Source organism: Brienomyrus brachyistius, chromosome 15, assembly GCF_023856365.1.
Source record: "Brienomyrus brachyistius isolate T26 chromosome 15, BBRACH_0.4, whole genome shotgun sequence".
In the NCBI taxonomy this organism is placed as follows: domain Eukaryota; kingdom Metazoa; phylum Chordata; class Actinopteri; order Osteoglossiformes; family Mormyridae; genus Brienomyrus; species Brienomyrus brachyistius.
The window spans coordinates 20,435,826-20,463,264 of record NC_064547.1 but is presented as its reverse complement, the minus strand read 5'-3'; the positions used below and the strand labels follow the sequence as shown (position 1 = coordinate 20,463,264).

General features: G+C 46.7%; 2 protein-coding genes across 2 annotated transcripts in view; one reads left to right on the top strand and one right to left on the bottom strand.

Moving 5' to 3' along the window:
- stau2 (staufen double-stranded RNA binding protein 2) overlaps positions 1 to 3,409 on the top strand; it is a 66,881-nt gene extending 63,472 nt beyond the window's left edge. Inside the window, exons 14-15 of the mRNA XM_048976946.1 lie at positions 1,398 to 1,504; positions 2,218 to 3,409. Of these exons, the coding sequence (XP_048832903.1) occupies positions 1,398 to 1,504; positions 2,218 to 2,305 (195 nt within the window). The 3' untranslated portion in view covers positions 2,306 to 3,409. The remainder of the gene's footprint in view (positions 1 to 1,397; positions 1,505 to 2,217) is intronic.
- Positions 3,410 to 6,020: 2,611 nt separating this feature from the next.
- Positions 6,021 to 17,787, bottom strand: rdh10a (retinol dehydrogenase 10a). Its single transcript, XM_048976935.1, has 6 exons — positions 16,922 to 17,787; positions 15,911 to 16,146; positions 9,194 to 9,292; positions 8,170 to 8,315; positions 7,770 to 7,901; positions 6,021 to 7,394 (listed from the first exon to the last, which is right to left on the bottom strand). Exons 1-6 carry the CDS (start codon positions 17,205 to 17,207, stop codon positions 7,271 to 7,273), a joined length of 1,023 nt encoding a protein of 340 aa, XP_048832892.1. The 5' UTR covers positions 17,208 to 17,787; the 3' UTR covers positions 6,021 to 7,270.
- Between the last annotated feature and the right edge of the window lie 9,652 nt (positions 17,788 to 27,439).

Sequence of the window (27,439 nt, the reverse complement as noted above, 5' to 3'; positions counted from 1 at the left end):
GAGGGTGTTAGCGAGCATTTAAATACTCTGCTTACACCTCATGGTTCGCCAGAGGTCACCTGACCTTCAAATCTGTGGCAGGAAAAACTCAATTTTATTTTTAAAATATCATAGAGTGAGTTTGTCTGTAATAATGTCGGGGTTGTGTGAGTTTTACAAAAACGACAGAAACGTTTTGGTGACTTTGAATGTCCTGAGGTATCAAAACACCGAACATTCCTGCATGTGCGTGAGAGGATCTGGACTCTGTTTCTGATGGCTGCTTCCCCACCTGCACGTTAACGACCCGGTGCATGCCTGCGTCGTCACATGCGTCACCCCCGCGACCCCAGTGGCCATCTTGGTACATGCCTGAGTGCTGACTCATGGCAGAGGCCAGCCGGACCTCCCACCTGACAACTGTCTGACATCTCGCTCATGGGGGGCCAGGTCTGAGACCCCAACACATTATTTATGGATCAGACAGGTCTAGCACCATATTCCCACTGCGGCATTCCCCTGCGGGGTTATCAGAAGCATTGAGTGGGCCAGTATGTTACTGGTTTAAGTCGATTCTGTCAGATTTCCTTTGCACCATATTTCTTACGCTCTTCTCCATCCCATCCACTTTTCAAACAGGCAACTCTGCTCCACCCCTCTCCTCCACCCGCTTCTCTATTGGGCCACCCTCTCCCCCACCCGCTTCTCTATTGGGCCACCCTCTCCTCCACCCACTTCTCTATTGGGCCACCCTCTCCTCCACCCGCTTCTCTATTGGGCCACCCTCTCCTCCACCTGCTTCTCTATTGGGCCACCCTCTCCCCCACCCGCTTCTCTATTGGGCCACCCTCTCCTCCACCCACTTCTCTATTGGGCCACCCTCTCCCCCACCCGCTTCTCTATTGGGCCACCCTCTCCTCCACCCGCTTCTCTATTGGGCCACCCTCTCCTCCACCCGCTTCTCTATAGGGCCACCCTCTCCTCCACCCACTTCTCTATTGGGCCCCGCCCCTCACCTCCTCCTGCTTTTCACCTTACGCTCATTCTCCATCCCATCCACTTTTCAAACAGGCAACTCTGCTCCAACCCTCTCCTCCACCCACTTCTCTATCGGGCCGCCCCTCACCTCCTCCTGCTTTTCACCCCTCACCTCCACCTGCTTCTATATCAGACCACCCCTCACCTCCATCTGCTTCTCCAATGGGGTGCTCTGCTCCACCCTTCACTCCCACCTGCTTCACTAATGGACTGCTCTTCTGCACCCCTCACTTCCACCTGCTTCTCTAATAGGCTGCTCCTGTCCACCCGTCACCTCCACCTACTTCTGTAATGGGCCGCGCCACCCCTCACCTCCACCTTCTCCTGTAACGGGGTGCTCCTCTCCACCCCTCATGCCTTCCTCTGTTTCTCCCCAACAGGCTGCTTTAAGTGCCTTGAAACAGCTGTCAGAACAAGGACTGGACCCTGTGGATGGGCCGACGAAGGTGGAAAATGGGTCGCGTGAAAAGTATGTTCCGGCAGAACCGTGAGTATTAAATGGTGCGAGATTTGGGTGGGGAGGATCAGCAGCTCCGGGGTTCAGTCAGAGGCCAGGCCTTCGCTGGCGTCTCGTCCGCATCCTAAATGTCCGCCACAGGCCAGCCATAATAGTTGTGTAGGAAAAGCACCTGCCCATGTCTCCCGGACATGGAAGTCAGTCGTTTGCCCTTTAAATGTCACTGCTAGGAGAGTGTGGGATCACCTCCCCCCCTCCACCAGCTGCCATTTATAACAGCAGCTCACAATTCCCAGGACGGGTAGCTCCGTCATTTCGCATTGTCCCTGCTCGGGGTTCCGATGCCCCGATAACACCTCCCTGTTTGTACGGGGCATCCCTCCGCAGTTTTAATCGGGCACTTTGCATACCTCCTATCGGGGGCTTGATCACCAGCCACTGAGGGACAGATAACCCCGGGCAGGCTCCTCTCCCAAAAACCTGAGGGGCGGTGGGCGGGTGAAACACGAGCCTGGAAACAAAAGGAAGCCACTGGAACGATTCAAGAATATTTTCATAGTAGGTGGGGCCCGGAAAAAGGTTACGGAGATGTTTCCAGGGGTGATTCCGTCCCGACGTGGCAGACGGGTGACTCTGTGGGGGCCTATAGATGGCATGGTCCCTTCCACAGCGCTCGCATGGAGCCGGAGGTGGTGTGTAAACGTGTCGCGGACTCACCATGCGTGTGTGTGTTCGTATTCCAGGCAGCCACAACATCTGGGAGGCAGGATGGACAATAAACAGAGCAGCTCAGACTCTCAGGACTGCAAGGAATCAAAGGCTGTCGCTTAGAGCCGCCCACCCCCCCACCCAGCGGGCCCTTGGCCCCCCGGCCCCTGGCCCCGCTACTTCCTCTCAGACCCGTCAACTCACCATGCGAAGATGACCCTCTCCTAATGCATTACTCTTATTGATCATTTGTAAAGAGAAATTAGTCATTACGTAAGTTTAAGAGAAATGAATTAATGCATGGTACTGTTAAATAAAGGGAAACCAAACAAAATATACCTAGAGAATTTTCCCTTTTGATAGATTTTTATTTTCTGCTAGTTGCCCAGTGTTTTATCAGAAGAAAAAAAAAACCTTAAAGGTTAGAACTAGCGTTAGCTTTTCACCTTGTTTTTCCGTTATCACTGAATAACATGCTTGAGTATTTGAGGTTAATTAACCGACGCCAGTGCAGTGAAAGCTCTAGTGATTGTTTTCATATATAGTGTCCGGCTTCTATGCTGACATTCATCTAACTATATGGATATGTATGACTCTCAGAATAACATACGCGAAAAAAGAAAAAAGAAAAAAAAGAGATTTATCAGATTAACGGTGCACAGAACATCTACGGGCCAGGAGCCGCTGTTAGATGTTGACCGAGGTGCTATTCAACAGAAACTGAAGGTGGGTTTTTTTAAAAGCTGGGCGACAAATATTCTACCCCTCACCATAGAGATACGATTACTAGAATGGTTCTATAAAAAAGCACACACGACCATACCGAAGCGTATGGCATCTAAATCCACATATCAGTAAAAGTAAGCATTTTTAGATCAGAGTGTAATTCCTCATTGACGACACAAGCTGCTGTTATGCCAGGGTAACTGTGTGTGCCTTCGTCTAGGGACCCCATAGTTAGCAGGGCAGCGAAACGCACTACATAACCAATCTAGTAATTCAATACCTCTTTGCCCATTTCATGTTTCAGAGATTGTGTTAGATTCAGAGGAGCAGAAGAGGGGCTGCAGATGCCCCTTCAAAATGTTTATGAAAGAGGGTTTAAAAAAAAAAAAAGTTTTTCTGACACATGGGATGTCCTCTGACTGGGTGCGTGAAATTACAGTCTGTGTCTGTACAGAACTTCATGGAAAATGCAGTAAAACCACTTCAGTTCACATTTGAAAACCTGCATTGTGTCTTATTTCGACATCAAAGGTGCAGGTCTGCTTTGAAGAACGGGCCATGGGCACCGGACTGGTTTATGCTCCAGTTCGCTGTTACGTTTCCAGTCTTTGTTCTTTGAAAAGTGTCTTTTATTTCCTGGTTTCTCAGATAGATAAACAGATCATTACTGAAGACCACCGAAACTGACCAACACGAGACAACGATCCAAACACATCCCAACCCAATCACCCGATCTTAGAGATCAGCATGTCTAAGGGAGGATCACTATGGATCAAATGCAGTTCTGGATCGGTGTAACCTATCGGGACATGAAAAGGTCCATTTTTAGGTGGACTGCCAGCCAATCTATCAGTGTCTACAGGACAGAACATTCTAGTCCTTCTGCCACTTTCTGACACACTGGAGAATTGTGAGAACTGATCATTTCTGAAACGGATAAATTCCTCATGTCTCAGGATGGTTCTGTCCACCATAAGTAGCCGTACTCTTCTGCTCTGCTAATGTGGCTTATCAGTCCAATCAGAACTTCATTAGGAAGCACGAGGTACTGATGGACATTCTTCATCATGGATGTTTAGATGTTAGTGCCTCTCCAAAGTGAGCTGCATGCTAGAACATTCCGCACAGGTCGCTCTGTGAGTTCTGCAGGGGCTGCCTGTGGCTGATCTGCTTCCAGGCTCAGCATGTGTCAGTGTGCACCTGGGGGGCAGTGCAGGCGAGGGGCGTCCCCCCGTGAGTCACGTGACCCAAGCAGCGTCACGTGACAGCACCCGTCAGCATGGCGAGGGGCATGTCACACGCAGGTCTATCTGGAACCAGAACACGGTTAACTCAGGTGTGACATTTTGTCGAGTTCCGACAGGCTGTGGTACATGAGTTAGCCGTGCTGGGAGGGAGGGACTGAAGGGGAAATAATCAGATGATTATTCAAAAATGATGAGGGTGATGATGATGACGATGGCGGTTTCTTCACTCGTGTGGATGTCATCAGTTTAAAACCCTGTTCTGTTGAGGGATGTTTAATACCAGGACTATGTACAGAAAAGGCTTGTTGTATTATTAACTTCTACTGATTAGCTAGAAGAAATCTGGTGGGGGGAGACTTGTGGTTTTCTGTCAGAAACTGTCAAAACACGGGACCCCAAATCTGGGACGGGTTCTGGTGCTGTGCTTCAGAGAAAGTGGACAAACAGAAGTAACGCGGCACAGTCTGCGTCTGTGCTTTCCAGCCGAAGCACTGACCCAATAGGGAGTCATTGTGTAGCACCCACCTATGCTGCAGTGCATGATGGGAAGATGGCTGAAGTTAATGACCACCCATCCTTCCCAAGTTAAGACTGTGTGATTATGAGTGATATTGGCTCAGGTCATGCACACGCTCACAGTTAAATGCTTTTGTTCCCAGTGTTTTGTCACCACCCAAAGAAATGGCGCCTGCTGCCTTGATCCCCCCGATATGTTGGCCTTGTCTCACACAGGAAGTGAAGGAAACATCAACGTAAGCATCTCCCACAGCTGACAGCGTCACGGAGGACCAGTGACCACAGCCAGAGAGCATAAGCTCAGGGTGATCCAGCCCCATGTCACCTCCAAGGGGACCAGCTCTCAAGTAGCTGCTCTTGAGCTGAGCAAGTCCAGCTATTTCAGCATTAAGGATGATGAAGAGGAGGTGGGATGCACAGAGGCAACCGTTGACAGAGTGATGTCATCACTGGGCCCCTGAGCAAGGCTCTTTAAAAAAAAAGTATGCCGTTTTGGATAAAAGCGTCTGCTAAATAAATGAAATGTTAAACGTAAACATGCTCCTGGATAGTATTTACTGCGGTCAAATTTCACGCATTCATCTCCCAGAAGCTTTTGCAAGTAAATGTTTACCTGATAACATATGCTGCTCGTACAGGAAATTCCTAGTCGGAAATTGCAACTGGAATGCTCCCTGAAGTCGGAATTCCGACTCGTGAAGTCGGAGGAATCTACACAAGCTCAGAATTCAAGATGGCTGCACCCTTTATCAAACAAAATGTTAAAGCTGTAGTTATATACGGCTTATTAGCACTTGCGTCTTATTTGCGGCTCATCTATTTGGGTGCGCACCCAACACTGTCCAGCCGCTATCTGTGTGTATCTTGCTACAGTGTTTTTATCCACGAAATACCGTGTAATGCATTATTATCAAATGATATCGCTAACAATAGCTAACAATTCACCGAGTCAGAACTAGGACCCATTTCAAAAAGCAGGATTTTTTTGCTTAGCCGGATAACTTACATTTAGCCCAGACAACCTTAAATCTAAATGAAAGGAAATAAAATACATTTAAACTGGGGTACCTCAAATCTTAAAAGTTATCCGGCTAAGCAAAAAAAAAAAACTTTTTTTTGGAACAGGTCCCTGGCATTGCTAAGTAGTTTTCCGACTTGCTGTACCGGAACGCGGTTAACTCAGGTGTGACATTATTCAAAGTTCCGAGTTCCAGCCTCAGAGGTAAATGGAACCCGGCAATATCCATTTCTTAAGAGCACTTAAACAGCTAGATACCAACAAAGAAAACAGGAGGTGTGGTATGGGGTAGACACACACACACACACACACACACACACACACACAGAGGTAATAATCTAAAATCATTTTATTAATTTAAGTTAGGTACAGACACTAAACATCATAACCACATAAAAATTGCTCCTCTAATGAGCAGTCTTTAAAGAAAATTACAAAAGAAGGTTCGTCATAATTGTCAACAAATGGCATACAATTAGAGGTAGAAGTTTTAGGCTGATAACAGTCAATTAAAAAACCCTATCGGAATGTAGTTAATTCAGATTTGTCCCTCTGAAAATGACGTTTTAAGTGAACCAAAATGTTTACCCGCACCCCCCTCCCCCCCTTTGGGCAGTCATTAATCACCATAGTGAAGTATTAACCTCCCTCCTGGCCTGACAACTTAATGCATCGATAAAATGCTTCTCCATGACTCGGGCCGGACATACCAATGCGTGGATGTACACCACAGTAAGGGTGTATCGGGAACTCTGGTTAACCAGTTAATGCCCACTGCTGAGCCCAACCATTCAGGTAAACTTTCTAACCAGTTTATTGGTGTGTCTGTGTGCGTGTGTGAAAAAAAAAAAAAATATATATTTTTTTAAATGGGAAGAGATGAGGCAGGTGAGAGGTACGACAGCACAGCCGCAGTTATTCACTTAGCGACTGTTTAAATTTCAGCTGTACGGCCGCAGAGCATTGACCTTTGACCTCCCCGGGGTGGGGGGGGGGAAAGTATTGCGACTTGATCTGACAGCAGTTAGCGGTCGAATCAGTTCGATGCCTTATTTCAGGACTGGGATCCAAGACACTGTATTTGAGATGGACACCCCCACCCCCTTGTGGAGTCTGATATGGGCTCCGTCGCCACTGCACGGAAGCGGTGCAGTGGACTGCTGATGCAGTCCTGCACTACGGAGGCAGCCGGCAGTGTGGGAGGTGCAGTTACAGTGCATTTCTACATCAAAGTGGCGAGACTCGCTCTTCACACAGTAACATACTGTATATCCCCAAATGCTAAGTGATACCGGAGGCTACGTTACGGAAGTAGTTAATTACTGAATACCTTGTATGATTTCAAAACTATTGACAGTATATAGACAGTTGGTTTCTTTAAACAAACCTTAAAGAGAACAAATAAATCCTTAGTGTAGCGCACAGCTTTCGTTGTTCCAGAGGAACAATATGTTGGACCTTTGCATTTGCACAATGCAAGTGCAGCAGGCGGGCGGCAGTCTCTATCCCGGAGCCCTTCAGTGGTCTTATCCTCTTTATTACAGGAAATGGACACCCGCAGGAACAGCGCCCCCCCCCCCCCTAGATGCCATTCTTCGCTTCATTGTTGTTCATGGCCTCCTTCCGCTGAGCCAGGAAGGGATACATGCACTTGTCCGCACCGAGAAACCGGTACATGCAGACGATGGCTTCGAAGGGGAGGATGCTGGCAAAAGGCAGGGGGAGAAGGAGGACAAGAGAAGAGAAGAGAAGAGAAGAGAAGAGTGAGCTTCAGCAATCGCCCCCGTCAACCTCATGATGGGGCTCCCCTTACATTTAGCGCCACCATAAACCCTACCAGGAACTGGACTGAGACCTACTGAGCTAAACCGAGTTTACAATGGATGCCCAGGTACACTGGATTAGAGCAAGAGTTATACATCTACCAAGCAAAACGGGAACCTAACAGGAGTACTGTTTAATGCTCCTGGTTTAGGAGCCTTCAGGGAGCAGCGAGTGGCATTCGTGGAGCAGCACGCTAAGGAATGGACGGCGCCAAGCTCCCTCAGAGCCAGACCGTCGACAACGCCGCAAGGCCCACCTCTTCATGAAGTTCACCATGTAGACGATGCGAGGCGTGCAGATCATGGGCTGGTCTGTCAGGATGGCCCTCATGGCCTGCTTCACGCAGTACTCTGGCTTCAGTGGGGGCAGGAACGGCTCGATCTCCTTCCTGGGGGGGGGGGGACAACATGAGCAGACAGTCAATGGTTTTCAGACGGTCTGAAAACAAACACACACGCTGGAGGTGAAAGTCCTGGCCGCTCAAAGAGGCTCCAACCAACAAGAAATGGTGTGAGGGATCTCACAAGACATCATCCCTGAAGCCCAGCCAAGCTCAGCTCCACACGATTAGACTTCAAGCAATGTGTGGAGGACATCGTCATTGTGTGTGGGCGTCACCTACTCCAGGGAAACACCAGCAGTCTGAGGTTACTCACCTGATCCTACAGCCTCGGAACATTCCGGTGTCGACCAGGTAGGGACAGACCAGCGTCATCTTGATCCCGTCCTTCTCTGCAGCCTTCAGCTCGTGGCTGAGGGACTCGTGAAATCCGATCGCACCGAACTTACTGGCGCAGTAATCCTGGCAGAGAGAGAGCGGCAGTGGAAGCCGTACACCGGGAAACTCATTAGACGGTGTCCGTGGGCAAAAAAACCGCCCCCCACCCCAGGACGAGGCCCTCAGCTTCAGTAGTCTACGTTAAAGACCAGCTTTAGCTCTGCAGGAATGTTTTGATGTGGTCCTGCGTGGTAATAATCTTCAAAGAGCCCTCAGTAAACACAGATGCATCGTGATAAATCGTAATGGATTTAAAAAATTAAAATAAAAGGAGAAATGTGCCCACAATGTAAAACAGGTACTTTCAGTCACAAAATTCATGCAAGCTTATAAAAATCTGATGCATTCTGGGAATGATAGGTTAAAAAAAAATGCTGTGGTTTCTTTTATGTTACACTAATAGACACGGACCGGCAGAAAGACAGAAGTAGGCGATTTGCTGGGAAAACGGAGCTAGTGTGGCGAGACTGAAAGAGGGAACATCTGGATATGATCCAGAGGGCCTCAGCGTTAATATTTACAGTTATAAAGCCTGAGCCATTCCTAACAGGTGGGATGACAGAAAGCACAGCAAATGTGGCTCGATTCTCGGGGGGGGGCTGGCAAAAGGCTGGGTAGTGGGCAGGAACCGGCGCTGGCCTCCAGATCCACGAGGGGACCCCCAGGCTTGGCGCGTGTCCAACATTCCGATACAGGACCCCTGACACCTCAGCTCAGATGCCTGTGTTCCCACAGGTGAAAACCACCCCCAAAAAACAATCCCCCCCCCCCCCCTCCCCAGGGGGGGGGTGGTCTGGCAAATCACATCCCACGGTTGGCAACAGAGCCAGGCTACCAAGCGGAACGACCAAAGCCCTGTGCTCCGGGACGGTGGTCTGCTTTCAGGCCCGCGGGACACCAACCTCCACGCCAGCTGTGCTGAACAAGCCGAGGGAGCTGGCGACCGTGACGATATGCCCGTGGTTCATCTCCAGCATCTTGGGCAGGAACGCCTTGGTGGTCTGCAGGTGGGGACAGGGACGGGAGACTTTATTTGCAACAGGAACCCCAGATCAAAAAGTGAGAGTGACAGGCCAAAGCAGGGATGTGCAAACTGCATAAAGGCCCTGCATCACTCTACCGGGGCAGGGAGGACAAGCAGAGCACGTTACACATCAGCTCCGGCGGAGGAGAAAAATGTGGAAGGAAAACAGGACCCCTGGTTCTCATGAGGGTGAAAGTCTTCCTGCTCAGCTGATGATGTGGAATCATGCTTCTCTGTCTCACACACACACACACACACACACACACACACACACACACACACACACACACACACACACACACACACACACACACACACGGCTGAACGGGGCCTGATCATGGGGGTAAAAGCTCATGATTTTGTGTCGGAGCCCCTCCCACCACTCCTGTCTGGTTCACAAGTCCTGAAGGACGGCAGTTCACACCCTTGGTGTGACCAAGTACAGCACTATACCATCAGTGGGGGGGGTGGGGGTGCTCTTCACACAACAGATGCGGGATCATTCACGAGGTATATGCAGCTTATAAAGAGAGCCCTTACATCAACAAAAGGCTTACACACCCCCCCCCTGAAATGGTACCAACCAGTACAACGTATGCAGGAATTTCCACAGCTGAGCTGGAGCAGCTGGTCGGACGGAGAGCGTTACTCACGGCCAGCCAGCATCAGAACAGCCACTCTGATGAAATATTCAGACTTTGCATGATAGTCTAACAGGCAGGCTGGCAGGGGGGGGGTGCAGATTAACATTACTTCAGCTAAACATGGAGAACAAATGCGGAATGAATTCGGCATCGGAGCAGCTTGATTTGGGCCCCGGAGACCCCAGCATGATTGCAGCCCCCCCCCCAACTCAGTCACGGAGATATGATCAAGGCTGCCTTTGCATGACACAGTCCATTTAGTACATTACACCCCCCCTCCCAGAAAGAGACACACCTATTAACATCGTCCTGCACCTGGTTGATTACAGGGCCAGACTTAACCCCACTGCACCAAGCCGTTTAGTCGGCATCACTATGTTTAGTGAGCTGTTCAAGAGAAACCCCCTCCCCACCCAAATGAAAAGTGGTGTGTGTGTGTCGGAGAAAGAGAAAAAAAAAGTGGTGTGGGGGCCTTCAACTGGTGAAGCACCCCGTCTTCGGCAGGACACCTGTGGGGGTGTCACCCAGCCAGCCCACAAGTTACCCCAAAGCCAGCTCTGAAGCTCGTGAGGATCTGCACGTTCCAGCCTCACTTTATATTCTGGTCCGTTCTGCGGAGTTCAGGTCACCCGGCTGGCCTCCCGGACGCTGCACCGAGCAGCTCCACTGTGCCAGTCTTCCCTCATACTGAAGCGTCCCCCCCGCCACCAAAACAGTAGAGTAACTCCTCAGGGACGCGATGGTCCCGGTCCGAACACCGGCTCTCTGGCAACCGCGTCTCTCCGCACAGAGCCCCGTCCGAGCTCACCCGCAGTTTTGCCGTGGATCAGAGCAGCCGAACACGCAGCCGGCTCTGCGGGCCGGTACTGGACGAGCCAGATGGCCATAGTTACTCACCCTGTGGTAACCAAAACAGTCGCCGCTTAATAAAATATAAACGAGGGCATTTCAGGTTAAGTGCCCGTCTCCAGTTTAAGTCCGGTGATGACAAAAACCATCGTCAAGTTTCAATTGACCAGCATCAGGGACCAATAAGCTAACGCTACCATTCCAGATCTGCTTAGCCAACGCAACCACCAGACCCGGAGCAATAATTACGCTAATCGACTTATCGAATGATATATGCACATGAACGATATTTTTTTTTTGACCGAGATTTTATCAAATTGTTTACACAGAAGAACAGCCAGTTTTACCACGTCTGCTCTCTGCGTTCGATTTCTGCACACGACGGAATTTTAAGTTCTGCTCCTGCCCAGACCCGCAAGATTCTGTCACGCACCCACCCCCCCCCCCCCACTTGTCATATTCTGTTCCACTCCCACCCACAATTTGTGTCTCGTCTCATTATTACCCAATGCCCTGTTCACTCAACAACATGAACAACAGTTTGATAAAAATAAACCATTTCTATTCTCCTGCTCCCCCCTCTTCAAAATTGAAAATGCATCTCATGCCACGGGTCGCGCGGGGAATGCAGACCTCTGCTCTGCGTAGCAAACGCAGTACAGAAACAGCAACTCCACACAAACGGCAGACAGCAACAGGTGAAGATTACTCCAACGTGTTACTCGAGGCTAATAGGGGCACATTTCAATGGGTGCTTCCCCTCCCGACTACTGCATAATTCCAGTTAGAAAGTTCGGAAGAATAAGTCCAAATGGACTCAGTTTCAAAGCCACATTCTACAGCTTCAATGTGGGAACATTTTGGCATTGAGCCGAATGAGAGAGGAGAGCCCATTAAAGTGAACGAGGCAGCATGTCGACTGGCAACAGAAAAACAACTAACTCAAAAACTCATCTAAAACATAAACCATCCCACCCAGTTTTCCCGAGCTGGGAACAAAACCTGCAGTTGGAGCTGGAGAGGGGCCATCGCGACAGCTGTCCATTACAGACGCCTTTGCCTGACAGCGCAAATATAAACGCGATCGCATGAAACAGCGCATGCTCACAGTCACCGTAATCCGCTACAAAGCTGTAGAAATGCAGTCATTAGCCACAGCCGATAAACCAGCATTTAAAATATGCTGCAGAAGTTTGATGAACAGTACAAATTACCAAAGAAAAACGTCCATCTGCCAAACTGACATTCCAGAGTCGTACAACAAAATGTCCTGCAGAATATCATCTCCTTTTACTCTGCTACCACAGATGTGTGGTCAAGCTCAAATATGTCCCTATACATCAGCTTGACCATATGTTACATCACATCACTGCTGACTGGACTTCGCAGTCAGATGTGTTTAGAGATCAGATACACACACCCAAAGCATTATGTGGTTTTATGTAGGATTTCTTTGACATTCCAATTACAATATCTGCAAATTCTTATAAATTGATTTTTTTGAAAGGATGTACTTGCTTTATTACGCTATTATATTATATCGGTGGCATAAAATGGTTTTAAAAGGACAATGTTGTTCATCGCAATTATTTCTGGGACAATGTCATCCAACAAAAAGTACTTATCGTGACAGGCCCAGCAGCCAGCATCCCCACCCCTCCCCACCCCCCGCACCCCCCGCACCCCCCGCACCCTCCCCACCCCCCCCCACCCTACAGCCTACCCCCCGCCGGCCCTATGAAAAGACAAGGCGAGAAACAGCAATTAGCATGGCTTACTTTTCAGGCTACGCAAAAGGTACGTATCACCAACTGTAAACAAACCCGCCATACATGCCCAGATCATTTGGCCTTTGAAACCAAGATGGGGGGGGGGGGGGTGCGGGGTGTGAACTAATTAAGATCTCAGTTTACTCAGCTATCAAATACAAAAACAAAAAGCAGATGGTTGTACCGCCGGCGTCTGCTGCTGGAGCTGCGCGTGTCGCAGGGCTGCCTTGTTCTGCGGACCGACTGGAGCAGACGCTGCGGACACAGGGACGGGTTCGAGCAGGACCCCGGGATCAGGAGCCGCACCTGGGCTGGAACCCCAAGCGTGAACGGGGGAGCAGAATCAACCGCCGATTTGGAACGGGACCGGACACGGGGCCCGGGTGCCCCGAGCCCGGCACCACACAGAACCCATTGAGATAAGAGTCCTCCTCCTCTGCCTCGTTCCCCCTCTCCCTCTGCCTGGCTGCCCCCTTTCTCCAGGCCGGGCAGGAATGCAGATCGGAGAAACCCGCTCCTGCTGCCTGGCACCTCATCAAGCTGATCCCGAGACAAGAAACCAATTGTGGGATAAGTGGGTCAGGCAGCAGATCCTCATTACCAGTGCGGCCGCATCCACGGCCCGCTTGGACGCATTCCTAGGCGGTCCTTGCCCCCCCCCCCCCCCCCCCAAAAAAAAAAAAAAAAGATCGCAGGACTTGGACAATGTAGGAAAATTATATACAATACGGTCCCCTGCATTCCTGAGAGCGGAGCCCTCCTTTAAAACCTGCCATCTGCAATTTTCTTGCATGTTCAGTAGACCAAACGAACCTTTAACCCTTCTCCAGGAAAGAGGCTGAACTTAAAGTATTAACGAGCAAGCCTCTGATTAAAAGCACCCCCACCCTAAAAAAAAAAAAAAAAAAAAATTAATAATGCTTCGAGAGCCAGGCAACATGAGTGGCTGACAGCAGAGATGTTCAGTGTGTTCATGAGTGGGGGTTCAGGCAAGCCACTTGTGCAATTCCTTGCCCCCCACCCCAAAGCATTAAGTTTGCTCAAACTGTCATGGCAGGTCAGACAGCTGGCGCTGCTCCCTGTTGCACATGCAGCTGCAGCCCCCCCCCCGCCCCCCACAAACCTTCCCGGTACATTAGAGTGGAGGTGCTGGGCCTCAGCTATGGGGCGAGTCTGGAAGACGACCATGCTTAGATAATTGCCTCACTTCCTGCTCGCTCGCACATCTGAGCCGCCTTCCCACCATGTAATCCAAAAAAAACCGGCCCTCCATCTGGAATCCACCCCACCCTCCCAAAATGCAAGTCGGGCCCACAGAGCCCCCCGCCAGGTCACGCCGGCTGCAGTCAGGCAGGAATGAGGGGCTGCCGCACGGCGAGCCCCCGGGACAGAGCTGTACTGACACCGTGACAGACCACAAGTGCTTTCTGGGTCGCGCCACAGCTAGCCAGTAAGCCATGAAGACCGCGCCGTTCACCAGCACGCCGCCCTGCAGACCTCACCATCATCCCCAGTATATTTGAATATCTTCACGAAGTCCATCAGCGTGCGACACGCACGGCGCATACGGATTGGCAGAATCAGCAAACCACCAGATGGATTTTTAAAAAAATTATTTTATTTTCTTGGGGGTGGGTTTGTTCCACGCCGACCGGGACTTAGACCCCCACTAAAAAGACCCATGCTCCTGGTTTCACATTTAAAACATAAAAATAAAAACAGGAAGGCAGCAGGCTTTAGGCATCGGCATGCACCGCGCAATTACATGCGTGTGTTTTGAGTTTTATTTGGCTACACAAACAAAAAGCGTTTGGTCGCGGCGCATTGAGCCAGTGTGCGGCTTTAATGAAGCACGGCCTCGCTTCCCGGCCGTCTCCTGTCCCCATTCATTAGCCCGCGCTTTCATCTTATTCCCGAGGGAGACCGTGTTCCGCATTAAGCGAACGAAAACATGACAAAAGACTAATGAGTATCCCCACAGACCATACAGGCCGCCTGACAGGGCCATGGGCGAGCAAAAGACTCCTGAACGAAAATGAAGATGTTTAACTATCAAAGAGTGAAAGAAGCCTCCTTTGTTGAAGACATCAAAAACAGTTCTCACGGTCCATTTCACCAGTCAGTCAGCGACACAAAGGGAAAAGTCCCCTTACAATTGCCAGTAGAGAAAAGGAAGTGAAGACCAACAAACTGCTCACAAACACCCCCAAGGTAGACATGCTCGTTGGTCTCCAAGCCAAATCTGCAGCAGTTACATTCAAGCGACTGTCACAGCACTTAGAGAGGTGGCTGGCCAAAAGTGGCCCAGACCCATTTACAGCCTCCACACTCATTTGGCGACGAGAGCGCTCCCTTAATGAAGCCGCGGGGGGGGGGGGGGGGGGGGGAACCGGCCGTGAGCCGCGATACCGACTCCATCGGCAGAGGCTTAGGAGCACGTTGGATTTTGGGCAAAAAGAGCTATTCCCAAGACAGGCGGTCTTACTAAATCCACCTCTCTGTGAAGTTTGTTTATATCAGAGATAGATGGGTTTGGGACTCGACCCTGTGGAAACTCGTCTTTGTCATTCTGACAAAGCCTTTAGATTTTTATATTAACAGTAAATCCAGGCTAACACAAATATTCACTTTGGCAGACGTCGCAGAAGGCCGTATCAAACTAATGAAAAAAAGAAAAAAAAACCGCCGTGTTCAGAGAGCGGCTGGGATGGGGGGCTCAGGAGATCTCTGACGTTTACTATGAGCAGGACGCACACGCATCTGCCTCTCAAGTTGGGGATTAAGCACAAGGCTGGGGCCGGCATCACGTCATCGCCGACAAACGGGATGTGAGAGAGTTACACATGCGGCAGGGGATCTGATACCGCACAGTGCCGGCGCTCTCTGTTCTGAGGTGGAGATTTTAAGATAAACATCCAGTTTCCTGCCTCTCCTCAAAGCGAGACGTCACACTCCGAGAGCGGCCTGGGAAAGCACAGGGCAGGGTGCGTGCTGTGCCTGGCCGGACTCACTCTTATTACAGAAAGGTCCACACATCTAATAAAACATGACTTCATCCAAGTTGGGGGGGGGGGGGGGGGGGGGGGGGGGTTTATACCAGTCTAACATCACTCTTCCCTTAAATCACCTGGGGAGGGGCCTTTGTCCAGGAGGCCCTGTCAAAACCCAACTTCACATAATGCGATTCTACCTTTTCTCTGTAGGTTAACATGTTTATTTCAAGCAGGCTCTCGGAAACCTTAAGTGCCATGAGGGTTTAGTGATCGTCATGGTTCCAGTCTGGGGGGCCCTGTGAAGGAGCCGTTCCATCTACTGATAGGACGGGGCACTCACCCAGAAGTGGGCGTGGCAGTTGACCATCATGGTCCTCTCGATGAGCTCGTCGGGGCATTCCAGCAGGTGGTGGCCAGACACCACTCCAGCATTATTGATCAGCAGGTCGATGTCGCCCACCTCGCGCCGCACACGCTCCGCCGTGGAGTAGACGCTCTCGCGCTTGCCCACGTCGCACACGTAGGTGTACACCTGAGGCTGGAATGCGGGCACCTCCTCGATACCCCCCACTGCTCCTGTGGCGGGGCAGGAACGGGAGAACGTGAGGGGACAGGGTGACCCCACTCGAGCAGCCTGCCCTTCCTGTGCTCAGCTTAAAGCAGCCTCATGGTAATTAGTTTCATTTCACTCCATCTGTCAGAATAAGTTGTTTTATCGTGGCCAAGAACAAATGCATGTGCAAGGAAACTGGAATGTGAAGTGAAGAATTACATACAACGGCACTATACACAACGGTATAACAGGGTGAAGCTGTGAAAAAGCAGCACAATCAAGACTTTGAGACATACATGCAGTATATTACATAATGCCTACAGCAACCCGGCCTTAGTTTCGGGCCACTCAGGATCTCACCGCACGTTATTTTGGAAGGAAATAGCAATCTGCAGGAAAAAGGAATCTGCTGAAAATGATACCGTCCCGGAAGAGTACAGATACCCAGCAGCGCCCCGGTTTCCCGGGGATGAAGGGAAGTCTGACCCGTGCAAACGGGCGGTTCCTCCTCGGGTGCCCTAAACGCAGATAAACCTGCGTGTAAACGGCGGGGCGGCAGCACAGCAGCAGTTTTGATGGATTTTCGGGTGGAAAGCGGGACTATCATTTTAAGGCAGATCCGCACAGGTCCCCCTTCCCGCATGCAATACACAGCCATGCGGCTCCGGTGCAGTTTGATTTAATCAGAAACAGATTATCGACAAGATGCACTTGTTAATAAGCAACAGCGTTTTCGCACTAGTTGCGCGTCCTGAAGGGGGCGCTATAGAGATGCCCAGCGAACCAGCGAAGCTTTACCGTCTTTGGGTCGGGGGCTGTCCAGCTCACGGTAGATCTGCCGCACCATCTCGGCAGTCTCTTCGTTGCTCTGGCTGTTGATGTCCCAGAGCACCAGCACCGCCCGGCGCCGGGCAAACTCCCGGGCGAAAAGGCGACCGAGGCCACCGCCGGCGCCCGTGATCACGCACACCTGGCCGGCCACGCTCTTCTCCTTCGGCCGGATGAGCCAGCGCAGCCCGGCCAGCACGAAAGCCCAGAGCACCTTCAGGATGACCACGAAGAACTCCCCGAGGATGTGGATCATGGTAACGGTTGTGGCGAGGGGGAGGGACAGCAGGTCCGGAGCAGGAGTGTCGGACTGTCCTTTACTTTAGGTTACCTAAATAAGGTACTCGGTGCACTGACGAGCAACCTGTCTGTCTTTTACTTAAATAAGTTACAGATCCCTTAAAGTGCGCAGATCAGCCTTGAGAAATATAGCAGAAATACACTCGCCGGCTTTTGCAACTACTGACACTAAGTCTGTAAAAATACACACAATAAGAGATTTAAACGGGAGTACACCTGCAACTAGTGTTTGCACAAAAATAAATAAATCAGCTGCAGTCTGCCGCTCCCCTTTGGAAATATTCAACAAGTAAAAAGTACCAAAACCTATACTCGGATACCTAGCAAAACTACAATTCAACTATAGTGCGATCAATTCACTGAAAAAAACCCTAGTTAAAAAGTGGGAAACGCAAAAACCTCCCAAGTACCAATACATATGCGTGCAGACAGAAAGCCGGCTGGGAGCGCACTAAGAGCCGCGCCACTGTCTCTGCTGCACTAGGAGCCCCCTGACACTGACAGCTCCCCGCTGCTCTGCTCACATGCTGCTGTTCACGCTCCTTTTAAACAAGCCTTAGCCCGAAGGACCCATCAGATAGGCAGACCTCCCACTGCCTGTACCAAAGTCCGTACCGCCTTGAGGCGAGGAGCGCAAGATAACCTCCCCACCCACACATACACAAATTAAACGGTCTCCCTGTATCATAACTGGTAGTCGCCGAAGATGTTAATCGAGCTAGATTTACGGTAAAAACAAAGTTGTCCACTGTCACGTAACTGTCAGTAGCCACACAAATTTGTTTTTGCATTTTCCTCAAGCCAATAAGCAATTAGTTCCGTGAATTTCATTTTAACACGGATTTATGAGACCTGGCATACAGACGTATATACTCATACACGACAATGTTAAACTTTTAAGGGAAATATTCGGGCAGTTGATCGGACAACAATTACTTCCTTAATAAAATATCGGATCCCTGGATTGTGGGGATACTGCGCATGCGTCACAACTATTGGGTGGTAGATAGTTGATCAGTTAGTGGTGACTGTCCATTTATTGGTGTAAAATTTAATACACTTTTATATACCTTCTGAAATATGACTGCCATATACTTTTGAATGTATCTACGGCACTATATATAATAAGAAGTGATTAGATATATAGATAGCATCATATATATGTAATGGGAAAACTTTATGTACAGTCATTTACCTGCATATCATCTCATTATGAGCCGAGTCCTCCGGGTGCCGTCTTTTGCCTAGAGCGGTATCCCCGGTTCAGAAATGTAAATCATCAGCACATTTGGCGAGTTGTCACGGAATAGACGCTGATTTTCCACGGAGGAAGCGTACCTTGTAGGAAAGCCCACAGTACATATGAGCGCACCATTTAGCGGTACCTTCACAGCTTTTGCTTATGTGCTGCTGTCTTATCCGTAGAACAAGGAAGTCGAGGGTATTGTATTGAGCACAATTCACAAAAAAAAAAAAACAATCCCACCTCCGCGTAAGCAAGTACACGGTATCCACAGGTACTCATTCATTCCAGTTTTTTGTCATCAGAGGCAGGCCTTCCGACCCCTGACCAGGATAAGGGGTTAAGAAGATGCATGCATTATTTTTGCGTAAAATGATTTAGTGGCATTAAAAAGATTAAAGAGATCTTAAGCATCGGATGATGGGTGGAATTTGCCATGAGGTGGACCGTTGTCAGGTTCGCTTGGTCGAACCCAGCAACCCAGATCAGTTCAGCTTGATCCTAAAATGGAGAAAAAAAACGGATCGTTATTTATTTCTGGACGGGCAGGTCAGTGTGCAGTTATGCTATCCTCTAAAAGCGCCAATAATGTTGGCAAGGGGACAGATCAATTAGCAGAATAACTCAACACATTTCGGTGTAGTGTTTAAGGGCTTATTTAGGACGAAAACTCGCTTATTTATTAGCGCATCCGGATACGGCGTGGGGATGTCGGATTTACATAATGAATTGGCAGCAATTTATACTAATCCTTTAGTCAGCGTGTTATGTAAAATTGCAACATCGAGTTGCCAGTATAATGGCTTCAATTAAAGCAGGAAGTTGGTACCAAATCAACATCAGACACTATAGGCTTCTAACAGGAAAAGCTTTTGAATGAGTAAAGATGGCATATTTAAATGTTTTATCTTCTTTTCAGGGAGTAGCGCAATGAAACGGACCAGTTCTGGCAGCACAGCCAACACAAGGCGTCTGCAAAGTTGTTTCATTTTCATTCCTTTAGTATTACTAACACGACATACTGTACAAGGATCTGCACTTGAATATTCGTAACCCTCTAGCTCCATATGTTGATTGTGGAGTCTCTTGATTATTTCGTATTCAGTTTTCCTGCATCCCGTGATACCGGCTGTCCTGTCTGTCTGATTCTGTAGCATAAGTGGAACTAATCCATCCATCCATCCATCCATCCATCCATCCATCCATCCATCCATCTTCCAGCTGCTTATCCTGATCAGGGCCATGGGAAAGTTGAACTAATATGAAAGTATTTTCAGTGTCAATAAATAAAATACATTTAAATAATACATGCAATTTGGCATGTTTACCATGACTTTGTATAAACATATAAATCATTAACACTAAATATCTCCAAAAAGTATGATTACAGTTGTTAAACTCTTAGCTACCCCATCTAGATGTCTGTGTGAGATCTCAACAGCACGTGTCGGCATGGAAAATAGAAAATGAATTACTTCTGTAGCTGACAACTCCCTGATGGGGAAGAAGACTAGTAAATGAAAATGAAATGATCTTCTGTTTACATCAGCATTGTATTACTGGTTCAGTTTGGAGCAAATACAACTAAATGTTTTTTTTTTTCATTGTTTTTTTTCTTCTTCTAGATTTATTGTTTTTGTTTGGTAACTGAGATGAGATGATAACTAAATCACTAAAGACTTAAATACATGATTTGTGAAATCTACACCGTTGGAATGAACTTCAAGGCAGCAGACGACTCTTTCTGGCTCCTCAAGCTGCCCTCCACTCTCGCTCTGCCGCCCGTACCGGACCACACACTTCGCTGGCAGCCGGGGAAGCTGGGGAAGCCGTATCAGCGAACTCGGCGTGACAAAGCCACTGAATGCATTGAGGCTCACCGCTCCTAAAGTAAATAAATGCTGGGCTACGGGTTATAATCTGTGCCGCCTGTTCAGATTGGAAGAAGAGAGAGATGATATTAATATAGGCTCACATTTACCGAACAGCACCAAACAGCTGAACACAGCTCCACCAGGACTGTGTTAGTGGTAAACATTAAATGGATTACTGCTGTGATAAAACCCCTGTACTAAAATATTAAATAAATAATCTTGAATAATATCTTTCATGATATTCATCCTCAAACTGCTATACGAGATTCTAAGTGACAAAATGTGTTATAATTATGCAATTGGATCTTTTTGAACCATTTTTGGTTTTACATTTCCTTACACCTTGCACCGCCAAGCCAGCCGTGCGTAATTTCCAGGCTCGGGACAAGATTAATGCAAGCCACTCACCCCCCCCCCTCAAGATGGCACGCCTATACGTAGCATACATGCCAGGATTACCCATGAATATGATTTGTGTATAGTGTTATGTTAAAGTTGAGCAGTGGTTCACTGGTAAACATTGCTACCCTGCACCTCGAATGTTGGGGTTCGAATCCAAGGCTTGCTCAATGTGTGCAGGTTGCAGACTCTCATAGTTGAATGGTGTCTCTGAATTGGCCTGTGATGGGTTGGCATCCCACCCAGCATGTTCCCCTGCCTTCTGCCTCATGTTCCTGGTATGGATTCCCCCAACCCTGGCCACCCTGTACTGGCTAAGCAGATGGATGGATGATTACATGTCTGGTAGATTCAAGCAAGCTCACATACCAAAAGTAAAATATTTTAAATGTTTCTATTTTTTCTTCTAAGTTTAAACCAAATGGTTTACTTTTCCTACAAATGTTTTGTTCAAAATGATAATATTTAATGTATTCTTACTGTTACTCAGATATTTGTTCTATTTGTGAAAAGCACTGGCTTTTAAAAGTACGATTACTACGGTTTATTTCACAATTTCAAATAATTTCTACAAACATAATTCAATCATTGTTTATATTGCACGATTTAAACATTACGGGGAGTAACAATTTTCACACGATTTTGAATTACTTTAATTACGCCTGAATTAAATTGTAAAGCATTATCGCCTCCCAGTGGTATTTTATAGGAAGTACACTGAATTCGATGATACAAGAATTTGACATCGAGCAGCGGTCGAAGCCCATGCGGCGCCCTATGCAAGCTGTCGGTGAAAGTTGTCAACCGTGGGCGGCTTTGGCCTAGACAACTGCCCATCTTCCCCCTGTAAAGGATCCACAGCTGTTGAAATCCATCCAGCCGTCCATGGTTAGAAATAAACGAAAGACGGTAACATTTATAATGATCAGAGCATCTCGGGTGGAAGATCCGAGACAACTTTCAGACTCCGGGATGATATTCTAAGCGGGTTAGATTGGAATCCAAAGCCTGGAGACGTGTAGAAGCAGCACCATCCACCGCGACCCCCACTAGATGGTTTAAGCATGCAAATGTTGGGTCGCGCACATTATTTTACATATAACTTAAGCTTAAAATATAATATTTTTAAATATTTCATTTTCTCACATATTCTGAAAACTGTCTCGCGACTCTTACCTGTGTAAGGTAACGCCATTAAACTGTTGTGACTCAAACGAGAGACATTATTTCACAATGCTTTATTTGTAAACTCTGAGGAGCCGTAACAAACTCAGCGACGTCATACACAAAACCGGTCTCTAACATCCATAACGCGCTATTTATTACTTGTATTAACATGTAACAATGCAATCAACATTGCAATCAAACTGCAAGACAGACATACTCTGTTAGATAAGTTTAATAGTCCTCATCTATTAAAGTGGCCAGAAAGTGGATTTTTCTGCCCGCACGTGGTGCGGTTTTTCCCTTTCAAATTAAAAGGCATAGACCTACTAATTTAGGTATTTGATGTCTGCCAAAATACCGTACAACACAATTGATTATATAAATATACATTTATTTAGTTCAATTTATAGGCCTATTTATTCCAAAGTTTAATTACAAATAAAACGAATTAAATGTAAGTTTAATTAGGCCTATATTAGGTGTAGGGCTTGAGCAGACGGAGCGCTGAAGAAAACATGCTGAAGTTGGTTACTTGTTCGCCTGATTCTTATTCGCAGAATCCGTGTCACCTTAAAAAGGGAATGCAGATTCGACAGATTCCTGTAGAGGGCACTGTGTACGTGAATCGAAGGCTCCAATAATTTACTAATAAAACCAATTTTACTAATAAAAATTTTACTAAAAAAACTAAAACGGTAATAATTCGAATGCTTTTGGTCGTACAGCCACTGGCTCTGAAATTCAACTGTTCTTTAAAATAAAATTAATTACATTTGGAATCTGAGTTGCATGCCGCGTTTGATTGTCCAGATATTATTATTATTATTATTATTATTATTATTATTATTATTATAAGATATTTCACTGTACCTTTTCAGTTTAATGCCCTCTGAAATCGGTACTCTTTCACTTAGACCTATTGTACAAACAATACATTTTCTCTCCCGGTTAAAAGCTTCTTATTCGCAGTTTTCCTACAGGCGAATGCTCACTCTGGCACATGCTGTGCAGTTTATAATAAAGACGTTTTGAAAATGCAAAATAATGTATGAACAAAATGTTTCAGCTGTATCACTTTTATTTATTTCATATATGAATTTTAAAAATCTCCCCGTTATAAAAATGGTGAAATTACCCAGGCTTAATGTGATTTTTCTTTTGTAACAGGAAAATGGCAGCAGGGTATGGTGAGCAAGTGGACACATTCGTTTGAATAAGAAGCCACGGTTCCAATAGGAATTTTGAGGTCTTATTCATCTTGGGCCAGGCAAATATGAAATGCATAGCAGGTATATGGCACTGTAAGGACACGCAGAAACCAGTCTGGCCCAGATTGGTTTTGTACCTGAAAACAGCTGGTAACATGGCATGCTGAGTAATTCATTTAAATAAGAAGCCAGAAGTTCAGCTATAAAATCAATCCACCTGGACAGCAACAAACTTGCCAACTTTGATTCCAGCATTTTTCTAGAGTTTCCTGGTACATGGCATGTGTTATCTCAAATATCTGCTGCATACAGTCTTCCCAGGGCACTGTCAGGTCAATTAGGGCAAGTTTCTTTGACATATTTGAAAGAACATATTAGGCAGATATTAATGGAGAGTTTATTATTATTATGACAATTATTATTATCGTTGTTGTTGAAGAACGTGCATGGCTTGGGAGCCAAATCTGCTCTTGAAGAGTGAGTGTACGATTTTAGTCATGCTTAATTTCAAAAGAAACCCTTTGGTTTACATTATATCATCTAGCTAGATACACACTGCTAAGGTTTGTATATATTCTCTCCTCAGCAACTTAGTTTGTTAATATTGCTGTTAATGTATTGCTTTACTCTGCTTGGTAGCCAGCATAACAGTTTTGTCTTTTATGCCTGTCATGAGCCAAGAATGACAGGCAGGAGCAAAGCATAAGAGGCAAACAATACAGGGTTTGTGTAGGAACCCAAACCGGACTAACAACGGCAGCAATTACAGGAGCACACACTGGTGTGGTGGGAGGCACTTTGATATTGGACTAACGAGGGAGCAGACAAGGGGCAGCTGGAGTGATCCACACGAGGGCTAGAATGAGAGGTCAGACAAATGATTAACAGGCGTGACTCATTAGATCCATACTAGGGAAAGAGTGAGGTCTGCAGTGTAACAATGGCATACAGATATTCTGCTGGTGGTAGATATTTTCTGCTGACCAGCAATTGTAAAATGGACATAGGTCTAAATGAATCATGCTATATTTATATTTCAAAACTACTTTTTCCCGTGGTATGGTTTTCAGTGGTTTACAGAGGAACACTGAATTGGTGCAGTTACTACTACAAAGTACTACAAAGTATAGTAATACTATACTATTACTACTATCACTTATTATCATTATTATTACAAGAAGAAGAAGAAGAGCTGATGGGTTGATCCCCTGTCCTGGGTTATTCCCTGCCTTGGACTCATAGCTTCTGTCATGGACTCCACACCCCCACGACCCTGCAGGACTAAGCGGGTTTAGAAAATGAATGGATGGATGGACAACTTGTTGAAGAGAAATTGTTAATTTGGTACAGATTGTAATGGCTCTAGAGATATATTCAGAAGTCATAAAACCGAAGGAGAGTAGGTACAGATACAATTAATCAGGCTGGAAGATATAATATTGTACCAACAGATGGCACTGTAGGCATCCAAATGTACGTTTTGGGTGGAAACACAGAGTGTAAAACTAATTTACAAAAGCAGGAAAGAATATACACTATCAGTCAAAGGTTTTTGGCACATGGCAATTTTCTGCATTTTCATTTTAATTAACATTTACTCAAAATACACTCAATATTATTTTCTAATAAGTAAATTTACAGTATGTTCACTATTTGAGTACCTTTATCGGCAAGAAAATGTATCAATGAATAATTGTAGCTTTGCTGAGTGTTTCTGGACATGACTAGAAATCGTGACGACCTGTCTGTAGCTCTGTACAAAACCTCCAACAACCTCCAATAACCAAACAAGAATTGTTTTGACTGTAAAAGTCCTTGTTATGAAGTTTACCACTGTACCTGAATGGACTTATGGAATTCAAGATTTTGACCATAAATATAAAGTGTGTTTCTTTAGAGCCTCACTCACACATCAGAGCCTCTCCATCCAAACTGCACACCTGCTCTCTCCCCACTGACACAGCATCAAGCACATTACAAACATCATAACAAACTTTCCCACACTGTCTCCAGGCTGCTGAACTTTGAATGAGAAGCTTATTATGAATGTCCGGGATGCAATTAGTCGGCCTGGCTCGCTGCACTATCCGAACAGGACTCAGAAGTCTATCCATGAGATTAATCTGACGAAAGGGACAATGAAATTTTACCGCGGTTATAGAGATTCTGGGGAGTCTAGAGGAGTTTGAAGGAGAGATTGGCTTTCAAACTGTATAAAAGTGTTGTGATAGCAAACCTACACCAGAGCATTTAATTCACAATAGCTGTAATTTCAGATATGCTTCCCTAGCAGGTTAGCCCTGGCTTGTGTAGTGGAGGAAAGACTCTTTCAGGAAGAGGTTTGCTGTAACCTTCTGAGCCGTTCTCCCAGCTTGTTTCCCTGACTGGGACACACACACATATATATTAGTTCACCGCCCTTTATCATTGTAATGAATGACTCTTTGTGGCCAATAAGGATTTGAAGTGTAATGCTGTATACATGCTCCATTATACCCTGTATTTTAGTTAGAAGATCCTGACTGAGCATTATTGTGCCAAGTGACTGAATCTCCACTGAGTCCTGTGCTTTGATTGAAACCCCTTACAGCCCTGCAGCAGCATGCAAACTATGTATATGTGCGTTTGTGTGTGTGTGTGGGGGGGGGGCATAATTGGCATTTATACACATTGACTGGGTCAAATATCATGGGATAGTAACTAGGCTGAAAAGGTAACAAAGTGGAAGTGTAATTCACAGATTTTAATTATGGAACTGAGGGATGTTCACGTTTGCGTGAATACGCATGTGTGTGTGCATGTGTGAAGGCACCTGTGTTTGGGCTAATTCAGTGTAGCTGTTTATTATGATCCACATGTATGTCATCTGGCAAACGGACACACGATGCCATGACATCTCTGCATTCATTAAGCCACATCTGACCCCGTTATTGCTGAGAGATGCTCGTTCTGAGCAAGGAGCAGTTCTGTACTGCAAGTTACATTTTAAAATAATGAATAGGAACATTTTTTCAGAGTTTTCATGTTGATAATTTATAACCTTGGTGTATAATTCATTTCCTGGCAATAAATGCAAAGGTCAAATATCCAATAAAATTACTTTGTGATACTATGACTTTATATGCATAAATTCCATCGTGCCGAGCAATTTGCAGAAATACATGCATTGCATTTGATTAGTGCCAGATCGCTCCACTTCCGCTGCTACAGGATTGTTTTCCATCTATGATGCCCAGTATAATGCTGAGAATTACATTAAAACAAAAAGGTACGATAATATTTTGCTATACATAAATTCATATGCAGGCAGTATTTCTTTAGTGTATAGTCACTGGACGCATGGTTAATGACACGTAAGCAGCAATGCGTATCCAAATCCAGTGTGATAAATGTCAACCTTCGATTTAAATTTTATAATTATATTTATACAGAGGAAACATCTGCTGAAATGTGTGAGGATGCCTCTCCTGTGAATCTGATGTGCTTTTATGCATGTGAAATCTTTGCATGTTTGTGTGACGTATTTATCATAAAATATAACACACTGTATGTGCTGAATATAGTTCCTATGCACAAATCCTACTTGTTTGACAGGATTCAAGAACAAATAATTAAAACTGCAAGTCACTTCTTAGTGTTTATCTGAAAAGAATTTTCTCATGAGCTACGCTGTACGAATCCAGGCAGACGCTGCAGGGTTACGCATGTTATGCACTGGAGGACAAAGCTAAAATGCAATGGCCACAAAGCCTATCAATGTACGTGCTTCTCATTTTAACCCCCCAGATAGCCCCTGACTGGCTTCTCAGATCCGTCCGATGATCTTGCTGCTGTACGGTATGTGTGATTTTTGCAGGTGATGAATGGACCTGTTTCGCAGTATCGTTTGCCATAATCACACACTCAATCCACACTGTCAGCCACTGGCTGTGCTGCCCTATGCCATCATCCAGCTCATACAGACGGCTGCACCGCTTGTGGGGCCCCGGGAGCCTCATGAGGGGAAGAGGGGTTTCAGGAAGTGAAAAGTCAAGAAGAGCGACAGGAGGGACGAGTCGGGGGGGGGCATGACGGTATAGCTGCAATCGGCCCAATGGGCTGCCTTTCAGGAGCCCGGGACGTCTGTATTTAGACGATGCAAAGACATTCCCCATCTATCGTGGGCCCTGGAGGAATTGTGGAAGTGTTTACGTAAGCATTGTGTTGAGTCGAGTGAGCATTATCGGAAATAAGGAAGTAAAAATGTAATTATGTCAGTATTTTACTAAAACTGTGGCATTTTTATTAGCACTCTATT